Source organism: Idiotropiscis lumnitzeri, chromosome 21 (genome assembly GCF_059441095.1).
Source record: "Idiotropiscis lumnitzeri isolate Australia: NSW breed Sydney's pygmy pipehorse chromosome 21, RoL_Ilum_1.0, whole genome shotgun sequence".
NCBI classification, from domain to species: domain Eukaryota; kingdom Metazoa; phylum Chordata; class Actinopteri; order Syngnathiformes; family Syngnathidae; genus Idiotropiscis; species Idiotropiscis lumnitzeri.
The window spans coordinates 5,535,939-5,552,848 of record NC_142411.1 but is presented as its reverse complement, the minus strand read 5'-3'; the positions used below and the strand labels follow the sequence as shown (position 1 = coordinate 5,552,848).

Sequence of the window (16,910 nt, the reverse complement as noted above, 5' to 3'; positions counted from 1 at the left end):
GGCATCTTTTTTTTTTTTTTTTTGCTTTAAAGGTTACTTGCCCCATTCACACTGCGTTAAAAATCACCGGGCCATCTTCAGTGGCTTTTTCCACTGGCATGTGTGAAAGGTACTGATACGCAGCGATCTGGTTTGAAATTAACCAATAGATTTTCCAGTTTTAACAAATGACATATCTTAAAAAGCATCATTTTTGTATTAAAGGTGACTAGCCCATCCACACTGCCTACCGCAATCTTTTTTTTCCCACTGTCCCTTGTGAACACTAATTTGCCATTTAATTTAACGATAGTCTTCAACAGCTCTTTTCATACTCACCATTAAACCTGTTTTTTTTTTTTTTAATTTTCCACTTGTGTATATGGACTAGGGGGGTTGAAGTTGCCCTGTGATTACCACTTTAAATAAAAGTTTTACAGGCATCTTAAGTCTTTTTTTGCATCGTGTTTAACTCATTTACTGCCTTGGGCATGTATATAGTTCAGTAGGAATCCAACCGTCTACTACTACCAAGTTTTATAAAGGTCAAATACGTTTTTCAACGTGTAGGCGAGGACGAGGGTCTCACCGATCTTACCTGTGAAATTCACGTTTGTAATCCACTGTAATGGCTAACAGATCCCTGTCGATGGTGGTGTTGGATTTGAGATCAGCACAGCTTTTGAGAAGAAGATAAAGATTTGGGGTGAATTTCAGAGTGTCAATTGTGAAGGACAGAAATACCAAGACGAAAGTTGAACAAGTTTACGCACCTCACACATGAATGGCGAACGAATTGCAAAAAAAAAGCCACTGACCTTTAACCCGAGCCCGATGGCAAAGGTGATAACCCAGAATTATTCAGGCATCTTTTTTCTCTGTTAGAAGTGGCTACCACATCAAAATCCTCTTTCACTGTCCTGTTTTACATTCTGGTTTTAATTAGCGAGAAATCTTCTGGCGTCTTCCACTTGAAAAGAAAACAACTTGTGCAGTTTTGCACCTTTTTATTCAAGTATATCACAGCAGTTTCATTTGAGAAATACAGTAAGTGTTTCCAATCTAAATAGAACTTACACTAAAAAGGTACGAGAGCGTGCTGTGTGGTGTTAAATAGGTAAAAAAAAAAACGGGAACCCCAACGTTGGCATGAAAGGTTTTCTGCTACAAAAAAAAAAAAAACAAGGGTATGTGGTGGAAGGAAGAACAAACGCGGCTTGTTCTCGCTCACTCGGCATACTGGACTAGAATAAGTCGTTTCAACTACCAGACAAAAATTGGTTGTTAGTCCAAAATGGCTACGATAATAAACAAAGCAATATTCACAATGTATGACATTTAAACTAACCCGTGTCTTTAATTCCCAAATGTGGTTCTCATTACTCCTTTTGGCAACATCAAAAAAAAAAAAAAAAAAGTCTGGTCCTGTTTCTGCACAATTTCCAGTATGCAACAACTCAAAAGAAAACACCAGGAAATAAATACAAACACAAAAAACAAAATGGGCACGTGTTGAACCTGAGAGACGTGTAAAAACCCTCGTAAGCGAACACACAAATGCCCGAAAAACCTGCTACACAAAATGCTACAGGTTTAGGGAATTCATTTTTTTTTTTTTTTTTTTTAAAGAAAGTGTAAATCATATACAATAAATAGACATGAGATGAAATCTGCCCCCAAAAAAATACAGGAAAAGAAGTCTGAATATTGTTACAAAATGGCGGCCGGGCGGGTGATAAGTTAGGATTTTGGGGACCGGCTGGGTTTCACGTTGTCGCCGGTAGCGAGTGGTGGTGCGACAGTATAAAATCCCCCAAAATACCGCATGTGTGTATCGAGTAAACAGTTGACAATAAGTTACACTGAGGTAGCTTTTTTTTTTTTTTTTTTTTGCATATTCAGTCCGCCGTCATTTCCAAACCTCCTCCCGTGTGTGTGCATTTATTTGTGTGTTTATGTGAAACAGGCCGCCGTCAGTGTGGTGGAAGGGTCTGAGCGCGGAAATGAAATAAGCGACGAAATGCTGCCTTAGCGATGGTGCTAACGCTAGTACAACTCAACACTCAGAAGAAGAGAATTAACACTTGGAAAAATTAATTTGGGGGCAAACAGGTTCTAATTTACGGTAGTTGACTCATCCAAGTCCTTACTTGTTATTTTTATTTATTTTTTTTGCAGTTTTGTCCCATGCCAAACATAAAGATACAAACGGGGTTTTCAAGTGGAGTTAAACAAAAATTGAAGTTCATTGTCACAGATTGGTCAATAGAACCAATATAAAGTCAATCCTGAATTTGCAGGTTGACATTAAAATTAGCAATCTCTGAAAATTGACAGTTTAAAATTACAAATCCTCAGATGTTTTTTTTTTTTTTTTGGTGTATATACGTGAACGGTATAATTATTAGGAGTGTTGAAGTCAATCTTGAGAATTTGCTGCTTTATATTTCATTAAGATTTTCTTTTGTGTGTGAAGAGACTTTTTAGAGCCTAGTCGGGAAAGGCTATCGATGCGGCTTCTTCATGGGCACCACCTTTTTAATCGCTATACTGTGCAAAAGATAACGTGCACCCAGAAAAGTTAGGTGTCTTTTTGTTTTTTTGTTTTTTAAAATATACATAACCACTAGAACCTTCCAGAGTGCTTTTTAAATCGGGCTCGTTCACCGCTTCATTCAAACACGGAAACTAACATTGAGGAGTCGGGTGGGGTTTGGGGTAATAAAAATGTGAGTCGTGTGAAAAAACGACGATGGCGGTCGGCTCTGGTGCGAGATTGGCTCAGCTGTCTATAGTTCACCGACTGGGAATATTAATCTGTCCTCGTGTTCAAGTGGCGTTCACACGTTTCTGCTGGTGAGGTACAGTGTGTGTGTCCCGAGTTGAGAAAAAAAAAAAAAAAAAATCACCAAACTACAATTAGAATAGCACCGGGGTTGCACATTAACACTGGCGCGCGTATGTGTGCGTGCGTGTGTGAGACACACCTGTGGGGGGGGGGGGGGTTTGGTTGTGTAGAAGCAGATTTTCCTGAGACAATAGCACCATTGACTGTCTCTTGACTTCGCTCTCAGTTTGTGTCTTTGTGGTCCCATGGGAGGAGGATTCGCGTTTGAGTATCGAGGGGGCTGCGGGATCAAGAGGGTTTGGGTTGCTCAGGGCCGACTTGAGGAGGTTGCGTCGTCCGCGTCTCACAGGAATGTGTCAAAATGCTGGATCCGCTCTTCCATCTCCTGCAGTACACAAAGTGACAACAACGAGGTGGCTTGTTAAGGAGTCGGAAAGCGAAAAGCGGGACAAGCTCGGTTTGTGTGGACTCCTGTTGCCGGCATTTACAAACTAGGGCGGAATTATTTGGGGGAAAAAATACTCTATGTATTCTGAATGATTTTCTTTTAAAAATAAAAATGTCGTGACTTTTCCCCTTGTAAGACTGTAAAATTCTCTGAAAGCAGCACGCTTTGGGTCATAAAACACTTTAGTCTGGGAAAAAATGATTTTATTCCCGTAATGATCCCTTTGTGTTCTTGTTCACATGCTATTGGACAAAAGCCAAAGTTAATTTACTCGCCGAGCGCGCGCCAGCTCCCTTCATCTTCTTAGAGCCCCCCCAGAAGACCACCGGCTTTCTTTGTGTGGCGGAAAGACGGAAGAAATAGAAAAGAAGGAGTTGAGAGGCAACAATCTGCCGCATTGTGTCTCGTTAGCAAAGCCATCCACGCAGATAAAAGTCACCATCGAGGAGTGCCGGTGTTTCTTGCTGGGATTTTTTTTTTGGGGCGCCCCGCAGTATGACGACATTTCCACGCTCTCTAAAAAAGCTCTCGTGTGACAGCATTCCATGTCCGCCATTAAACATTCAACGCAACACATCAACGCTAGAGTGAAAATAATTATGACCAAACAATGTGATATGTAAAATTCACATTGGGTTCAGCGGTTATTATTCGTCCGCACTTTGAAGGCAGCACAACATCTCCTAACTTGTCTGACATATTGATCCTTAATCTCGACGCACCGACTCGCAACTATTGGATTTGCTATTGACGGGGTTGAATAATGCGAGTAAAAATAGGCTTAACAAGGAATGCAAAAGGGGGGGGGGGGTGGGGGGCGCTGCCGCAAAGCATCTAATTGCTGTCTTGCGGGGTAAAAATAAAAAAATAAATAAATGTAATCGTAGGCTTACAGCCATGCGACTGCCAATTTGTAGCGAGGGCCCTGCTTGTGTTGTTGTGTACAGAGGCGGCGCGCGTGCCCTCTGGCTTTTAACGAGAAGCAAGAGCGCAGTCCACTCCATCTGCCGAAAGGTCAGCGCTGCCGGTGGTGGACAGCGAGCCCCGCGGAGGACGCGGACGACCGGCCGGCCGAGCGCGCAGACAAATGCGCCGACATGCTCCATTTGCAGCGGAGCAGTACGTGCCGAGCCGAGCCGAGCGGCGGCCCACGTGCAACGGCAGGCGGAAATGGACTCGCTGGGTATCAATCGCATGTCTGTGAGCGCCGGCGTCCTCGCAGATTTTTTTTGCTTTTGACATTCAGCTGCAATGAGAGAGTTGCGTTGAGAATGAAAGCGTTTGACATTTGCTTTGACCAAACTCAAATTTTTGTTATTCAGAACAGAACAATGTTGACTCCATCCACACTAAGGTATGTGATTCAATTTGACCCTAAATTAATAATATTAAAATCAATATCATTATCACTATTAATATTAAAATTATCATTATTAATAATATTAATATTATCATCACTATTAATATTAATTATTAAAATTATCATTACCAATAATATTAATATTATTAATATAATAGTGATATTATTAATATTAATATTATAATATCGGTAATAATAATAATATTAATGTTAATAATATTCTTTGAACATTGATTTTGTTGCTGCGGAATGTAGCAGTTTCTGATCATAAATTAAAAAAAAAAAAAAGGAAACCAAGTTTGAATTGCTTTATGCAAATAACGTTGCTTTCCCAAAGAGCGGAGGGAAAAAAAATCTGCATAAATACTCTATAAAATGTCCCTGGAAACAAAATGGAACAACATTGAGTGAAGTTTTGAAAGAACCAAGCGGCATCGTTCATGTGTTCCTCTCGTCCTTTCTCCCTTGCCAACGGAGCCCACGGCGAACTGATGATAAACAAACACGATTCCTTTGTAACCAAGTTAAGTTACGTGATCAAGTGATTGGCACGGTTCGATACTGGTTTTTCCACTCCAAACGTTCCGTTGCATTTATGGCGCGGATTATTCGGCCTGTTCTTCTGAGAGAAAAAACGCACGTGGACAACTATAAGTCACCTCCAGTAGTCGCGTCTTGTCGTACTCTCTGCGATGGGCGAAGATGCACTGGCTGAGCACCGAGTAGAGTCTCTCCATCTGCTCGACGCTGAAGCCGTCGCTCTTCCTCACCGCCATGTTGAGGAGCACCTGCAGGGTGGAAAATACATATATGCTATGCTGACATACATGTGCGCCAAAATGGCGGTGGCCAGAAAAAAAAAAAGCTAAAAAACCGGGGTGACATCACACGAAGGTCAGCGTTGTACCAAAGCGACGCGGATCCCGGTGACAGTTAATTAAAGCTAATCATAATAAGAAGCAAGTTTGCATTTCACAATGACTTTAATTAAAACGTTGTGGACAGTGAGAGGCCCTTTTAATTGACCCCGGTGTGTGTGTGTGTGTGTGTACGCGCGTTGAAAATGCACAGCTCATCACGACGCGCCTCCTCAAGTCGACCGTGGCACATTAATTAAAGTTACCGTCAATGGCAAGAGGAGAGAAAAGGGGAGCTCACGGGTGAAAGGCGGTGACCGTGCGTTAAAAGCGCACAATAACGTGTCGAGATGAAGTCAGCCGACGTATGGGCTTTAATTACACACGCAGGATTAATCCAGTTTGATTAGAATGGATGTTGATTACATTGAGGGCTTCACACCAAGGGACAAACGGAAGGAGCAAACAAAACCATGCCTTGTGTTTTTGTCAACGGTACAGTCAAGAAGAGCCCAAGAGCCTCGTAAAATGCTTGGAAACAATACTAATAGTCACAATAATAATAAATCAATCAGCGCCACAAAATACATCAAGATTAGACGAGTTAATAAAAAAGCATATTTAACGCAAAAGAAAAAAATGTTTTGTTCTTGTTATTCAACTAGCTGTCATAATTAGGAAATAATTCAAAAGAATTATCTGGTTTGCTTTTTGGTGGGCTTAGTTAGCTTGCAAGATTATGCAAAAACAAAACCGCCTCGCAACCAAAACCATATACATTTTTTTTTTTTTTTTTTGCGCAGAACCGAATGACAGCATGGCGACTAGTTTACGTTTTCGGCTTTTGTTTGCAGTGCAGCCAAGTTGAGCAGTGAGTGACCCACCCGCCACATCCAACACCAGCTTTTCATTCCCATTTTGTGACATGCCTTATCGCCGTAAACCAAACCGAGGAACTGCATCCCCCAACTGTTTATTTATTTATTTCTTTTTTTTTTTTGCACACCGATTCAAAGTTAGCCCGTTCTCATTCCCACGAGAAGCTCTTCTCCACCGAAACACCCGATTAAGCACATAATAACTTTGACAGTATTGTCACTTTCCATTAGGCATTCTGGCAGCGTAAGACAATCCCCTCGCTAAGATGTGACAAAAACTCCCCCTTGGCCTCTAATAAGTGCAAGTCCCTTGTTAAGTAAAAAGCCAGCGCTGAGGACTCTTATAAAGTCCCCCCGCAAAAATAATAGACATCATTAGGGCTGCAGTCCACCGAGCCGTACTCGGCACATTTTATTGGCCTATTTTCATACAGTAAGTGTGTGTGTGTGTGTGCGTGTACACCCAAAGGGAGCTCGTTGGGACTTTGCCACACCATGTCATAAAGCCAGAACAAAATGGAGCTCCAAGAGGCGTCAAAAAAAAAAAAAATGTTGCATAAAAGCTTTAATTGGCGTAATTACAGTCCATCTCGACAGTTGAGCGCCCGTGTGAAAATCCACATTTGCCACGTTTCGCTTGCGTTTTGGGTGCACTTTGCTACTTTACAGCGCACCTCCTCTCCTGTTTTATGTAGAATCTTCTCACCTTTTCACCGTTTCAATGTTTTATAGCGCCCCCCCTCCCCCCTCGAGGCTCTTTTCTTGCAGTGAATTTTATGGCGTTTTGTTCTCTCTTTTTTTTTTTTTTTAAATTCCCGCTACATCCTGCCTTAGTTTGGCTGGTTTCCGCTCCATTCATCCCCCCTTCGGTGTATTCTCCCACTGGCTGCGAATCGTCTGATTGCACTCCCCTGCCTTTTGTCAGCTTGGTCAGGAGCTGGGCGACGGCGTGCGGTAAATGGTGTCGGCGTGTCTTACGAGGCGCTCGGTGATTGAGTAAGCGCGGTGCTACACAAAAGGGCAGTAATCCCATGCATTAAGGAGCACCGCTAACACGGGCCATTTAACCTCCAAGTCGCACCCGTTTGCGTTTAAGGCCCAGCTCCATTTGCCGCCTCCTTTTTGTTTTTGACCCATGTTACTGTAGCCACATTCTTTTTAGAAGAGGCTGCAAAGAGCAAGAATTGGTTTTGAGATTAATATTATTAACTATCAACAAAGACAGCATTCAGTATTAACGTAATAACACAGTAATAACACAGTAATAACACAACCACCGGCCACCAGCTTGGCCAGCCATGTTCAAACTTTTTTTTTTTCCCATCTGCCAGAGGATCCCCCCACTCTGCTCAATGAAACCCCCGTTAAGTTACATGGTCAAAAAAAGCAAGCGAGAAACACGGCGTGACACTATGAAACACTTACGCATACGGTACTTTTAAAATAAGATTTTTAACATACCTCGCAATGCGCCTTAGGTATGGTATTTTAAAATAGACCTGTTGATTTATAACACAACTAATAATATGGTGTGGCAAATGGTCCTAAAAATACGGTCCCGAGTTGTCTATTTCAGAGTGGTTGCGGAGAGCTAATGAAAGCAGTAAACAAGGTCTTCTACCTGACGCTGCCATCATTCTGAAACAAAGATGAGCAGTCTTGTGAGCACAAACACACATTGGATTTTTTTTTTTTTGTTCTAAGTGCAGGGAAGTAAAATGTGACTTTTTAGGAGAGGTTGTGTCGTGCAAACACACAAACAACGTACAAGATCTTCAGACTAACAAGGCAACTGTCGTCGAACTTCTATGAGCCGCCTCGACAACATAGACGTTGGGAAATAGCAATTTCAGAAAAGGTTGCATGGATAGAAAACCTTAAGTTTAGTTTTCAGCTATAAACTGTACGATAACGAAATGCACGGTACAACATTTTCGGAGAGGTTGCATACAGTAAATTAATGGCAAGTAGCAGACCGGGTCTTCTGACCAACCTGGCAGCTGCTGTCAGGCTTAGACAAAGCACAAGTCACAAGTTGTTTTTAAAAAATTTGACTTGCAAATTCTATTATGGAACAAAGTTGTGCGCACACATTTTCACTGCAAGTATGTGGAACGCTAACGATCCACAAAAGGTGGAATAAAAATTGTTGTGTTGTGCAGGTCTAATTAAAGCCTGTGGTGGAGATCATTGCGAGAGGGGAGATATCCACATGTATTGTCAGCAGGGACACCATTAAGCCGGCGATATCTCACTCAAAGATGCCAATTCAAATTCTTTTCTAGGGAAACAATAAATGATAAATGAACACCGTTTTCTCTTGGCTTCAGCTTATGCGAGGGCCAAAGGGTGGTGGGCATGGGGCTGCACGGCGGCACGCTGATTTAAAAAAAATAATAATATTCCGGTCCATGTGGCAACTACGGCGTCTTATGGGGGCGTTCACACAGCTAATGCAATATGGATGGTGTTAGAAGGGTCAGGGACAATCATGACAAATCATATTATGGCCGTCGTCTCGGAACATTAAAATGAGACGCTCGTCCCTTATGGCGAGGAATGGTGGAGAGAGATCCCCACTGGGGGTTTTTTTTCAACTCATCTTAAAATATGCAGCAGGCTGGCTTGGCTTCTAACATCGAATCACTGGAAAAATCCCTGCGACATTTGATTGCTGTGAATTATGTGCGCTTTGTGGTAAAGGAACAAAAAAAAAAAAAAAAAGAGGGACTGATGTGCTTTAAAAGCTTTTGTGTGAGATCAATGTCAAAATATAGCGTTAAGTTACAAAATAAGTCTGGGCTTCCCTGCTGAAGCTGCTGCCCCCGCGACCCGACCCCGGATAAGCGGCGGATAATGGATGGATGGATGGTTACAAAATATCAATTTTGCCGTCCGCTAATATTTCGAAGGACTTCTGGCACTCGTAAAATGCTTCTTCATCTAAGGAAATGAAACACCTTTATGTACACGAGGGAGGAAAAAAAAAAAAAAAAAAAAGACATCACAGGCACAAGCTGTACTTTCTGTTTTGGTCTTTCAGATTTGCAACATTTTACTAATTGCATTCATAGCTCGGCTAACACAAGCCCCTTTTACACTTCCCATCAAAGCTTTTTCCTTTCACTGTGAAAAGTTGCGGAAAACTTGTCCTCTCCCCTGCTCGCCGTGAAAGGTACTGACAAAGAACCAAAGGGGGGACCGAAAGAAGCCTTTGGACAATTATTTTCATCTGTTTGGTATATTTAAAGCCAAATCGGCAATTTTTCCAGCTTCTGGCTTGTGATAATCGGCATGGAAGTAGTGACGCTTTGGTACACTTTTGGAGGGAGGATTGGCAATGGTAATTTAAGCCTGATGTGGGTTTACCAATCCAAATGAAAGCATGACGAACTGAACATGCCGCTTGGTGGAAATGCACGATTGCAATTCTGGACCAAAAAGGGACAACGGTGAATGCAAACAGAGATCAAACGCTATCGATTTCTATCGGCAGACGAACTAATATGATGCTGTTCTCTCAAGGGACACAAACTTGCGACTTGGCCACTTTGCCGTCGGGGAAATGGGGCTCCCCTGCTGCGATGACTAAAAATGAGCCAAGACGACAAAATGAAAATTGGGACGCCAGGCGAGTTGGTGTTCAAACGGGAAATGGTGAAATGCAGCAATAGTTCCACAACGCGCGCTAAAGGGCCCCATATTGTGCCAGCGGCGCGGGAAAAGAACTCATTTTGGGCAGCTGCTAAAGGAAAACAGCATTGTTGGAAATATGTGTGAGAAAGGGTTGGGGGTTCCAGATTGGATATTTACTCCTTAAATGTCTCATCAGCATTCCTCTGCGTCACTTTCCATAATAGTCCGATTTTTGGAAAAAGAAAAACAGCACAGCCTTGGGACCGACACTTTCAAACAATCTCGGGAATTTATCCTCATCCTGAGAGTTCAGGAAAAAATAAAGAGGTCTGTACCTCACACGACAGAATTATTAAGGGGGGCGAGAGATTGAAGGCCATTGTCCATTAAGACACATCAGAACCGTCTTAAAGGTTTAAAAATGCCTCACGCCACATTTAACGATGATAAAAATATTACGGTTCTGAAAAATGCCCAAGCAAGTGCTGATGTCCTACAGAGCTTCAAGCGTCGAGTCTGTGACCAAACTCCTGATGTGAAGCGTTTCAGAGCCTCTTCCATCATGTTGACAGTGGGGAATAATGAGCACCCTACAATCAATGAATATAACCAAGGGAAGCCTGACATCCACCACAAGTCCTAATAAACACCAGCGAGCATAGTGCCGCTTAAACGGCGGCGCTCATTCCCGGCGCCAATAGGAAATTCAATTTGTTCCGTAAGCTGGGGGATAAAAAAGCAATTATTCACAGTCTCCCTATTTTCACGATCTGTTTCTTAAAGATAACCCAAGCACCCCCCACCCCACGACACGCTTTAGCCACAAGCCTGCAGATTAGTGCCGCGTGCTGCTGTTCACAGCAGCGGCCTGTCGGAGTCCAAAAAGATCAGGCCAACTAAAAGGCCTGCCAATCAGTTTGAGTGATGGCGTTGACACCGTCGTCCGTGTGGGACTCGGGTAAAAAGCCACTCGATAATGGCTTGATGGCTCTATGTCACATCGGAAGGGGGTGGAAAAGTGAGTGGGTGTCAAAAGAGCACTTCTTTTACGCCAATTACACCCCACGGCCACACACCCGCCGCCGCCGCCGCTGGGATGCGCCGCCAAGGGAACCCACTGAGCCAAAAAAGGTACCAATTTCCAGTCCACTTGGGGCGAGGGGCAAAAGTAGCATGCGCCGGGGTTCATTCGTATGTTCTGTTTGGTGAGCAGAGTGGCTCATGTTTTAGTCATGACCTTGTTTCCATGCACAGGAAACGCATCTGTTGATTGTGAGAAACGTTACGGCGTAATTGGCACACCGAGAGAAACTGTGGCATAAAGCCCCCCCCCCAAAAAAGGGGGTGAGCACAGTTTGGATAAGCCTGACAAAGTTATTCATCTGAGAAGGACAGCTGACAACCATCAGCTTCAAAACAGACCTATGGCGGTAGACAAGAGCTGGCGGTGCACTCTTCCATGAAGGGGCTTTACCATCGCATATAATGTAAATCCCGTTCTGCAGGGGGGGGGGGGGAGGAAGTGGAATTGTCTTTGCTTTGTTCCCAAAGTTTCAACTTCAAGCAGGCTTTGTAAAACACAGACAGGAAAGGCGGCTCAATGACAAACACAAAGAGTGTCGGGCACAAGGCCGAGGTCAGGCTACTTTTACGAGCTAATCTTCAAATGAAGCACAACCATGTCTGATCGTCAGTGGTGGAGCTCAAAAGTACCCAACTTGTGATTATTTGAACAAATTCACAAACAGGAGCGGAAGCTCAAAATGAACGACGTACACGGAAAGATAATTCAACATTTGGTGCCATGTTCTGCCCGAATTAGATGACCATAAAGTTTTGCCATCAGCGACGCATCTGTCTCGGATAACTGCTTTCAATCGGGGCCCATTTGAGCAAATTCCCTAACTCCATCAAAATACGAGCCCTGAAATTCACCCAAAATAGCTGCTTTAAATAAAAAAAGGCCATCTTAAATCATGGGCTCTTATGAATTATGCATGCGCCCTGTTAAAAAATATAAGTCCACCCATTTCATGTTGATCGGCCAAACTTTCTCAGAGGGGAGCTACAGAAAGTTTTGGGGTGTCATGCTACGGGAAGATTAAAACATTTATTAACAGGAACGCTAACAGGATAAGCCCTGTCGAAAATGGATGGACAATTGTCCACCTGAACTAACATTGCCAAAGGTAGTTTTTTTTTTCCCAGTTGGCTACATTTGGTCCAACCTCTATTTAAACGCATAATTGTCAAAATGTGCATTACCAAAAGTTGCTGGTGATCGACCACGAGTGGAGGAGGCGGAGGCGGGGATGCTGCTTTGGGCTCGTCCTCCGTCCTCACGGCCGATGCGTTCAGTTGCTCCGACGGGCTGCCCTTGCATTTCTTCGTCTGGGCGTCCCCTGTTAATGACATCAAAGCCTTCTTGATGGGAACACAGAGTTGGAAATATTCACACCCACGCCCACCAAAAAAAAAAAAAAAAAAAATTAAGTGCAAAACTCCGCAGTTGAAAGGAAGCTTTTAGTATCGCGAATGATGGTAGACTATTTAGTAATAGGGAGCCATCTTCTCAAATAAGCCCAAATAGGCCTTGGATGAAGGGATGCGTGGACTTCAAAGGAGGCCAACAGCACCACCGTGTGATGCCGTAACCACCTTATGTGATTGTCGACACGGTTTTGGGCTGGATTTAATCGATCCAAGTGCACAATTCCCATTTAATGTCTCAAAAGAGCAATGATTATAATTACATGCAAGAAACCATAAATATACACAAAGATCATTTCTAACTTTTAACTTCGGTTACTTTTAAAAATCAACTGCATGAAGATAATTTGACTGCCCAAAGAAATGCAGTCAGTGCGTGGGTTTAAGAAATTAATCAGTGCAGCCGCATTGGCAGGTGCCTGATGCCTTTATGATTTTCAACTATTTGGAAGTTGACGTTGCAATGAAGCATATTCCAGTTGTGCCATTTGAGAGCTAAAAAAAAAAAATATATATTGAAAGTGTATCACTTGAACCACACACAGCCTTAACGAGGAAGTGTCTCCTCCTACACACGACGTTGGGAATTGCAACCAGAGTTGCTAGTGGGCGTGTGTACTCTAATTGAATGTGTACCTTCTTTATCGTGGTCTTCCTCCAGAATTGTCACAGAGTGCTCCTGATTCGATTCCCCTTCGTCAATGCTGTTGAACTCCCCCTTCGACGCTAATTCGTCCGCAGTGTTCTGAGGAGTCCTTTCCTCAGCAGCTTGGCTGTTTTTCGGCAGGCACTGAGAGTCCAGACTATCCAAGGACTCATTCCCATTCACTTGCGCTACGTGGAGAGCCTGCGTCTGCGTCGTGTCAGAAGAATCCGATTTTTCAATTGGAGGTTTCGCATCAGCTTGGCTGTCCTCGTCTGCTTGCGGAAGGGAATCGTTTCCAAGGCAATGCAGCTCAGTTTGTTTTTCCAACCCCGTTCCAGGCTCGGTGGAGCCAACCGGGGGCTCGTTGGAGCTTTCTTCCTCCATGGAGGAAACGTTGGGGAGGTGGCCGTTGGTCCGGGGGCCCGGTGTGTCGCAGGAGGACTCCTCATCCACCGTCAGACCTGAGTCGCTGGGTCCCGCCACTTCCATTTCAGCTTCGGTGTGCTCCTCAACTTTCTGTTCATCTGCGCCCTTTTTGTGGTGCTTATGCTTGCGGATGATGCCTCGCACCCAAGATGGCCGCCGGCGGAGCTTCTTCTTGATATGAACTGTAAGAAAATACAAAGTTAGTTTTTTTTTTTTAGTTTTTTTTTTGAGGGAGCCTCATTTTTCGCTGAAAAATACATTTCAATATGCACCAATTACAAGTGAGCTACAGCTCTGCTAAACTTTTGGATTCGACATGAGAGAGCATCTCCATTCAGCAATATTCGAAATGCAACCCTAATAAAACAAAGCATGACAGCCGGCAGTAGTGTGCCATACAAATTATGCGAAAAATCAAAATAAATACCGAGAGTCTTTTGATAGTGCGACACAATGGAATGTAAAAGGACATTAGCTTCAAAGTTTACCCCACTGAAATGATAGAACAGTCATTTAAAAACAACTGAAGGCAACTAATAACATCTGCTGGCTAATTCCATAGGAAGTGCATTGTCTCATAATTGGGCTAAGCTAAAAGGGCACCATTTGCATAATACATCATAGAGAGTACGCTACATTGACGAACACTGATTGCATTTGAACAGGAACAGGCAAGAGCGTTGGGGGGGAGGCGGCCAAAGAGCGACACGTCGCCACGCTGGATACTGGTGAGGGTGCTCTGAGGTTTTGGCAGGAAATGAGGAAAAGAAAAGAGGCAGTTTTCAGATCACAATGCTGACGCAAACGGGAGGGGAGAGCGCGGCTGCCGCGGTTTGGCTACAAATGGCAAGGAAGGTAGGTAAACTGTAAATAAACCGAGCACAAAAGACCTCGGTTAAAAATTCTGTTGCTCATAAGGATCTATTCATACGAGCCAATTAGCATCACTTATCTACGACACAGGATTAAAAATAACTGGACCAAATCACAAGTGCAATTTCGTCTTTGGATATCCCGTGAAGTGGCCAAAATGACTCTAAAATGAGATTTCTAAAGGAAAAACAGCATGACTTCTTGAAACCTATTCTACAAGAGTGTGAAGCTAAAGATTAGTCATTGATTTGAGTTTTTCGGTTCATGCCGAGTCGTCTCAGTTCAGCCGGTTTTGGATGCCTTTTGTCGTACGGCGGGCTAAACAGCAATTGTCACTTCTTTCTTTGATTTTTTTTTTTTTTTTTTTTTGCACTGATACGCCGAATAGACCACAGCGGACTCATTCAATCAGGTCCAAGCCATTATAATTCTGTCAAGGGCCAGTGGAATAGCATAAATCAGACAAAGGATCCTTTGTATAATTAATAATATATGCCCCATTGTGGTTCTCAATGGACACAAAATGGTCAGGGATGCATTAGCCTGTTAAACAGCGCAGCATCTTTTGTTTGGATGACGAGCAATCCAAAATGGAAAACAGGCATTGTTTTTCCAAATTCATCGTCAGGGCTCGGTCAAATCCAACCCCGGCGGAGTTCGCGTCCACCCGAATGAAATTCATCGCTGTTAACGGCCGCCTGCATTTCCCCTTTCCATGCTGCCCAGATGTCTTATTTACACAAAGAAAAAGAAGACCCCGCGGGAGGTTGGCTTGCAAGGGCTTAGCTATCACCATCAAAGATGTGTAGTAAGCACCCAGGGGATGGAAAAGGTGAGACGGAGTAGCAGCAAGTGACTCGTCATAGGAAGCTCGTAAATGATGCATGAAAATTGTCAGAGCGTGAACAGCCAACCACAGAGGGGGTGAGGGAGAAGGCAGAGAGAAGAAGTCGGTCTTAGTTCCAAAGCTCTTTTGTTGTCTTAATTAAAGCCGTCGTTACCTTTGCTGCGCCCGTGCCAAATGTTAGTTTTGTGAGAACACGGAAAAGAGGGGGGAGGTGAAATTTCATAGCAGGATCCAAAGTGCAGTACCGGCAATTATTAAGTCGATAAATCATGATGGCGATACCGGCAACATGAACACAGCCCGGGAACGCCTTTGGGTGCGATTATAAATTGGGTGTCGCTGACTGATTTCTTGACTTAATTATCTTATCGAATTATTGCTTCAGTGGTTTGGAGCGTACGAGATGATGCAGAAGGGTGACGGGGATCAAGGGCATCGGGAGCGGAAGTTGTTACAGTTGTGTTGCAAGATGTTTGGGTCTTGGAATATTTCATCCAATGACCTGCAAATTACGCAAGTATGGCAAAGGCCTAAAAAGGCAAATCGTTTGGCGTGATAATTATACGACTACAAAAATTAAAATGAAGAATCCAAACAAGAGCGACACAAAGTTGTGACAGAAGGTGGAGTTGCTGATTATGCGCAGCTTCCCAACTAAAGCCTTCGCCTTTAATACGACGCGGCACCTCTTCAAATTTGAGACGGGGTCACAATAAATACCCACTGACACAAGTGGGTCAACAGATCATGTCTAATTCTCAGCGGGTTAAAGACCACAGATTCTCCACTTGACACTTAAGGACAAAATGTTTTTTTTTTTTTTCAGTTGTCGCTTCAGAAAGACCGCAAAACCACCTCTGCCTCAATTTGATCCAAGAAAAACCCTGATTCAGTATTATTGGCGGCGTTTAAAAAAAATAAATCAAATAAATCCGCACAACCGCCGGCAATGACACAACATGGGAAATCAGCCAATCTGCTCGCATCATTCCCGATTCGCTCCGACACACCTCTCCAAACCTGAACAGATGCTCTCTTGTTTACCTAGCGCACGGCGTGGTTTTCAACGCGCGCGCGTGTGTGTGTGTGTGTTTCCATGGCAATCAACAACATTTTCCACTCGCTCCCAAGAGGGCTCCGATCTGTAATTCTCCATGAATTCACATTTAGGACACGAGGGCAAACACTGGCGCGCATTCATGCGGGGGGAATAAATTATACTGTAGCATTTTGGGGTCAAGGGAATACAAATGCTTAGGGTTGTTTTTTTTTTTTTTTTGGGGGGGGGGGGGGGGGTTTGACTAGTGTAATTTAATCATCAAATGGGGCTCGGGCGCATATTTGATTTGAGAGTCCGAACAGTTGGAAAAAGTGGGCTACGGGTGTTCACGCCAAATAAATATGAGACAACCAAAGTCAAACTCAAAGCCACGTTATAGATGACTTCTACAACTAATTAATGAAAAGAATGGCCTGCGTAGTCACAAATGTGAAATGGAAAAATAAATAAATAAAATACTGGTCGAGAGTAGAGTTGTTGTAAAAGAAAGCTACTAAGGCTGTGACAGTGACTCATGGACTGTTGGGTCATAAAACGCAAAGACGGCCATTTGTCAAGCGAG

The 16,910-nt window shown here is 43.5% G+C and overlaps 2 protein-coding genes across 5 annotated transcripts in view; one reads left to right on the top strand and one right to left on the bottom strand.

Annotated features, from left to right (window-relative positions):
- The window catches only part of klhl29 (kelch-like family member 29), a 130,228-nt gene extending 129,800 nt beyond the window's left edge, over positions 1–428 (top strand). For all 4 annotated transcript variants that reach the window (XM_088286339.1, XM_088286340.1, XM_088286338.1 and 1 more), the window contains one exon: positions 1–428. This exon is cut by the window's left edge and continues 1,362 nt beyond it. The gene's annotated coding sequence lies outside the window, so the exon portion shown is untranslated.
- A 538-nt stretch (positions 429–966) lies between these two features.
- The window catches only part of atad2b (ATPase family AAA domain containing 2B), a 39,526-nt gene continuing 23,582 nt past the window's right edge, over positions 967–16,910 (bottom strand). Inside the window, exons 25-28 of the mRNA XM_088286658.1 lie at positions 13,133–13,750; positions 12,272–12,408; positions 5,295–5,423; positions 967–3,212 (exon numbers count right to left, since the gene is read on the bottom strand). Coding sequence (XP_088142784.1) covers positions 3,171–3,212; positions 5,295–5,423; positions 12,272–12,408; positions 13,133–13,750 — 926 coding nt within the window. The 3' untranslated portion in view covers positions 967–3,170. The remainder of the gene's footprint in view (positions 3,213–5,294; positions 5,424–12,271; positions 12,409–13,132; positions 13,751–16,910) is intronic.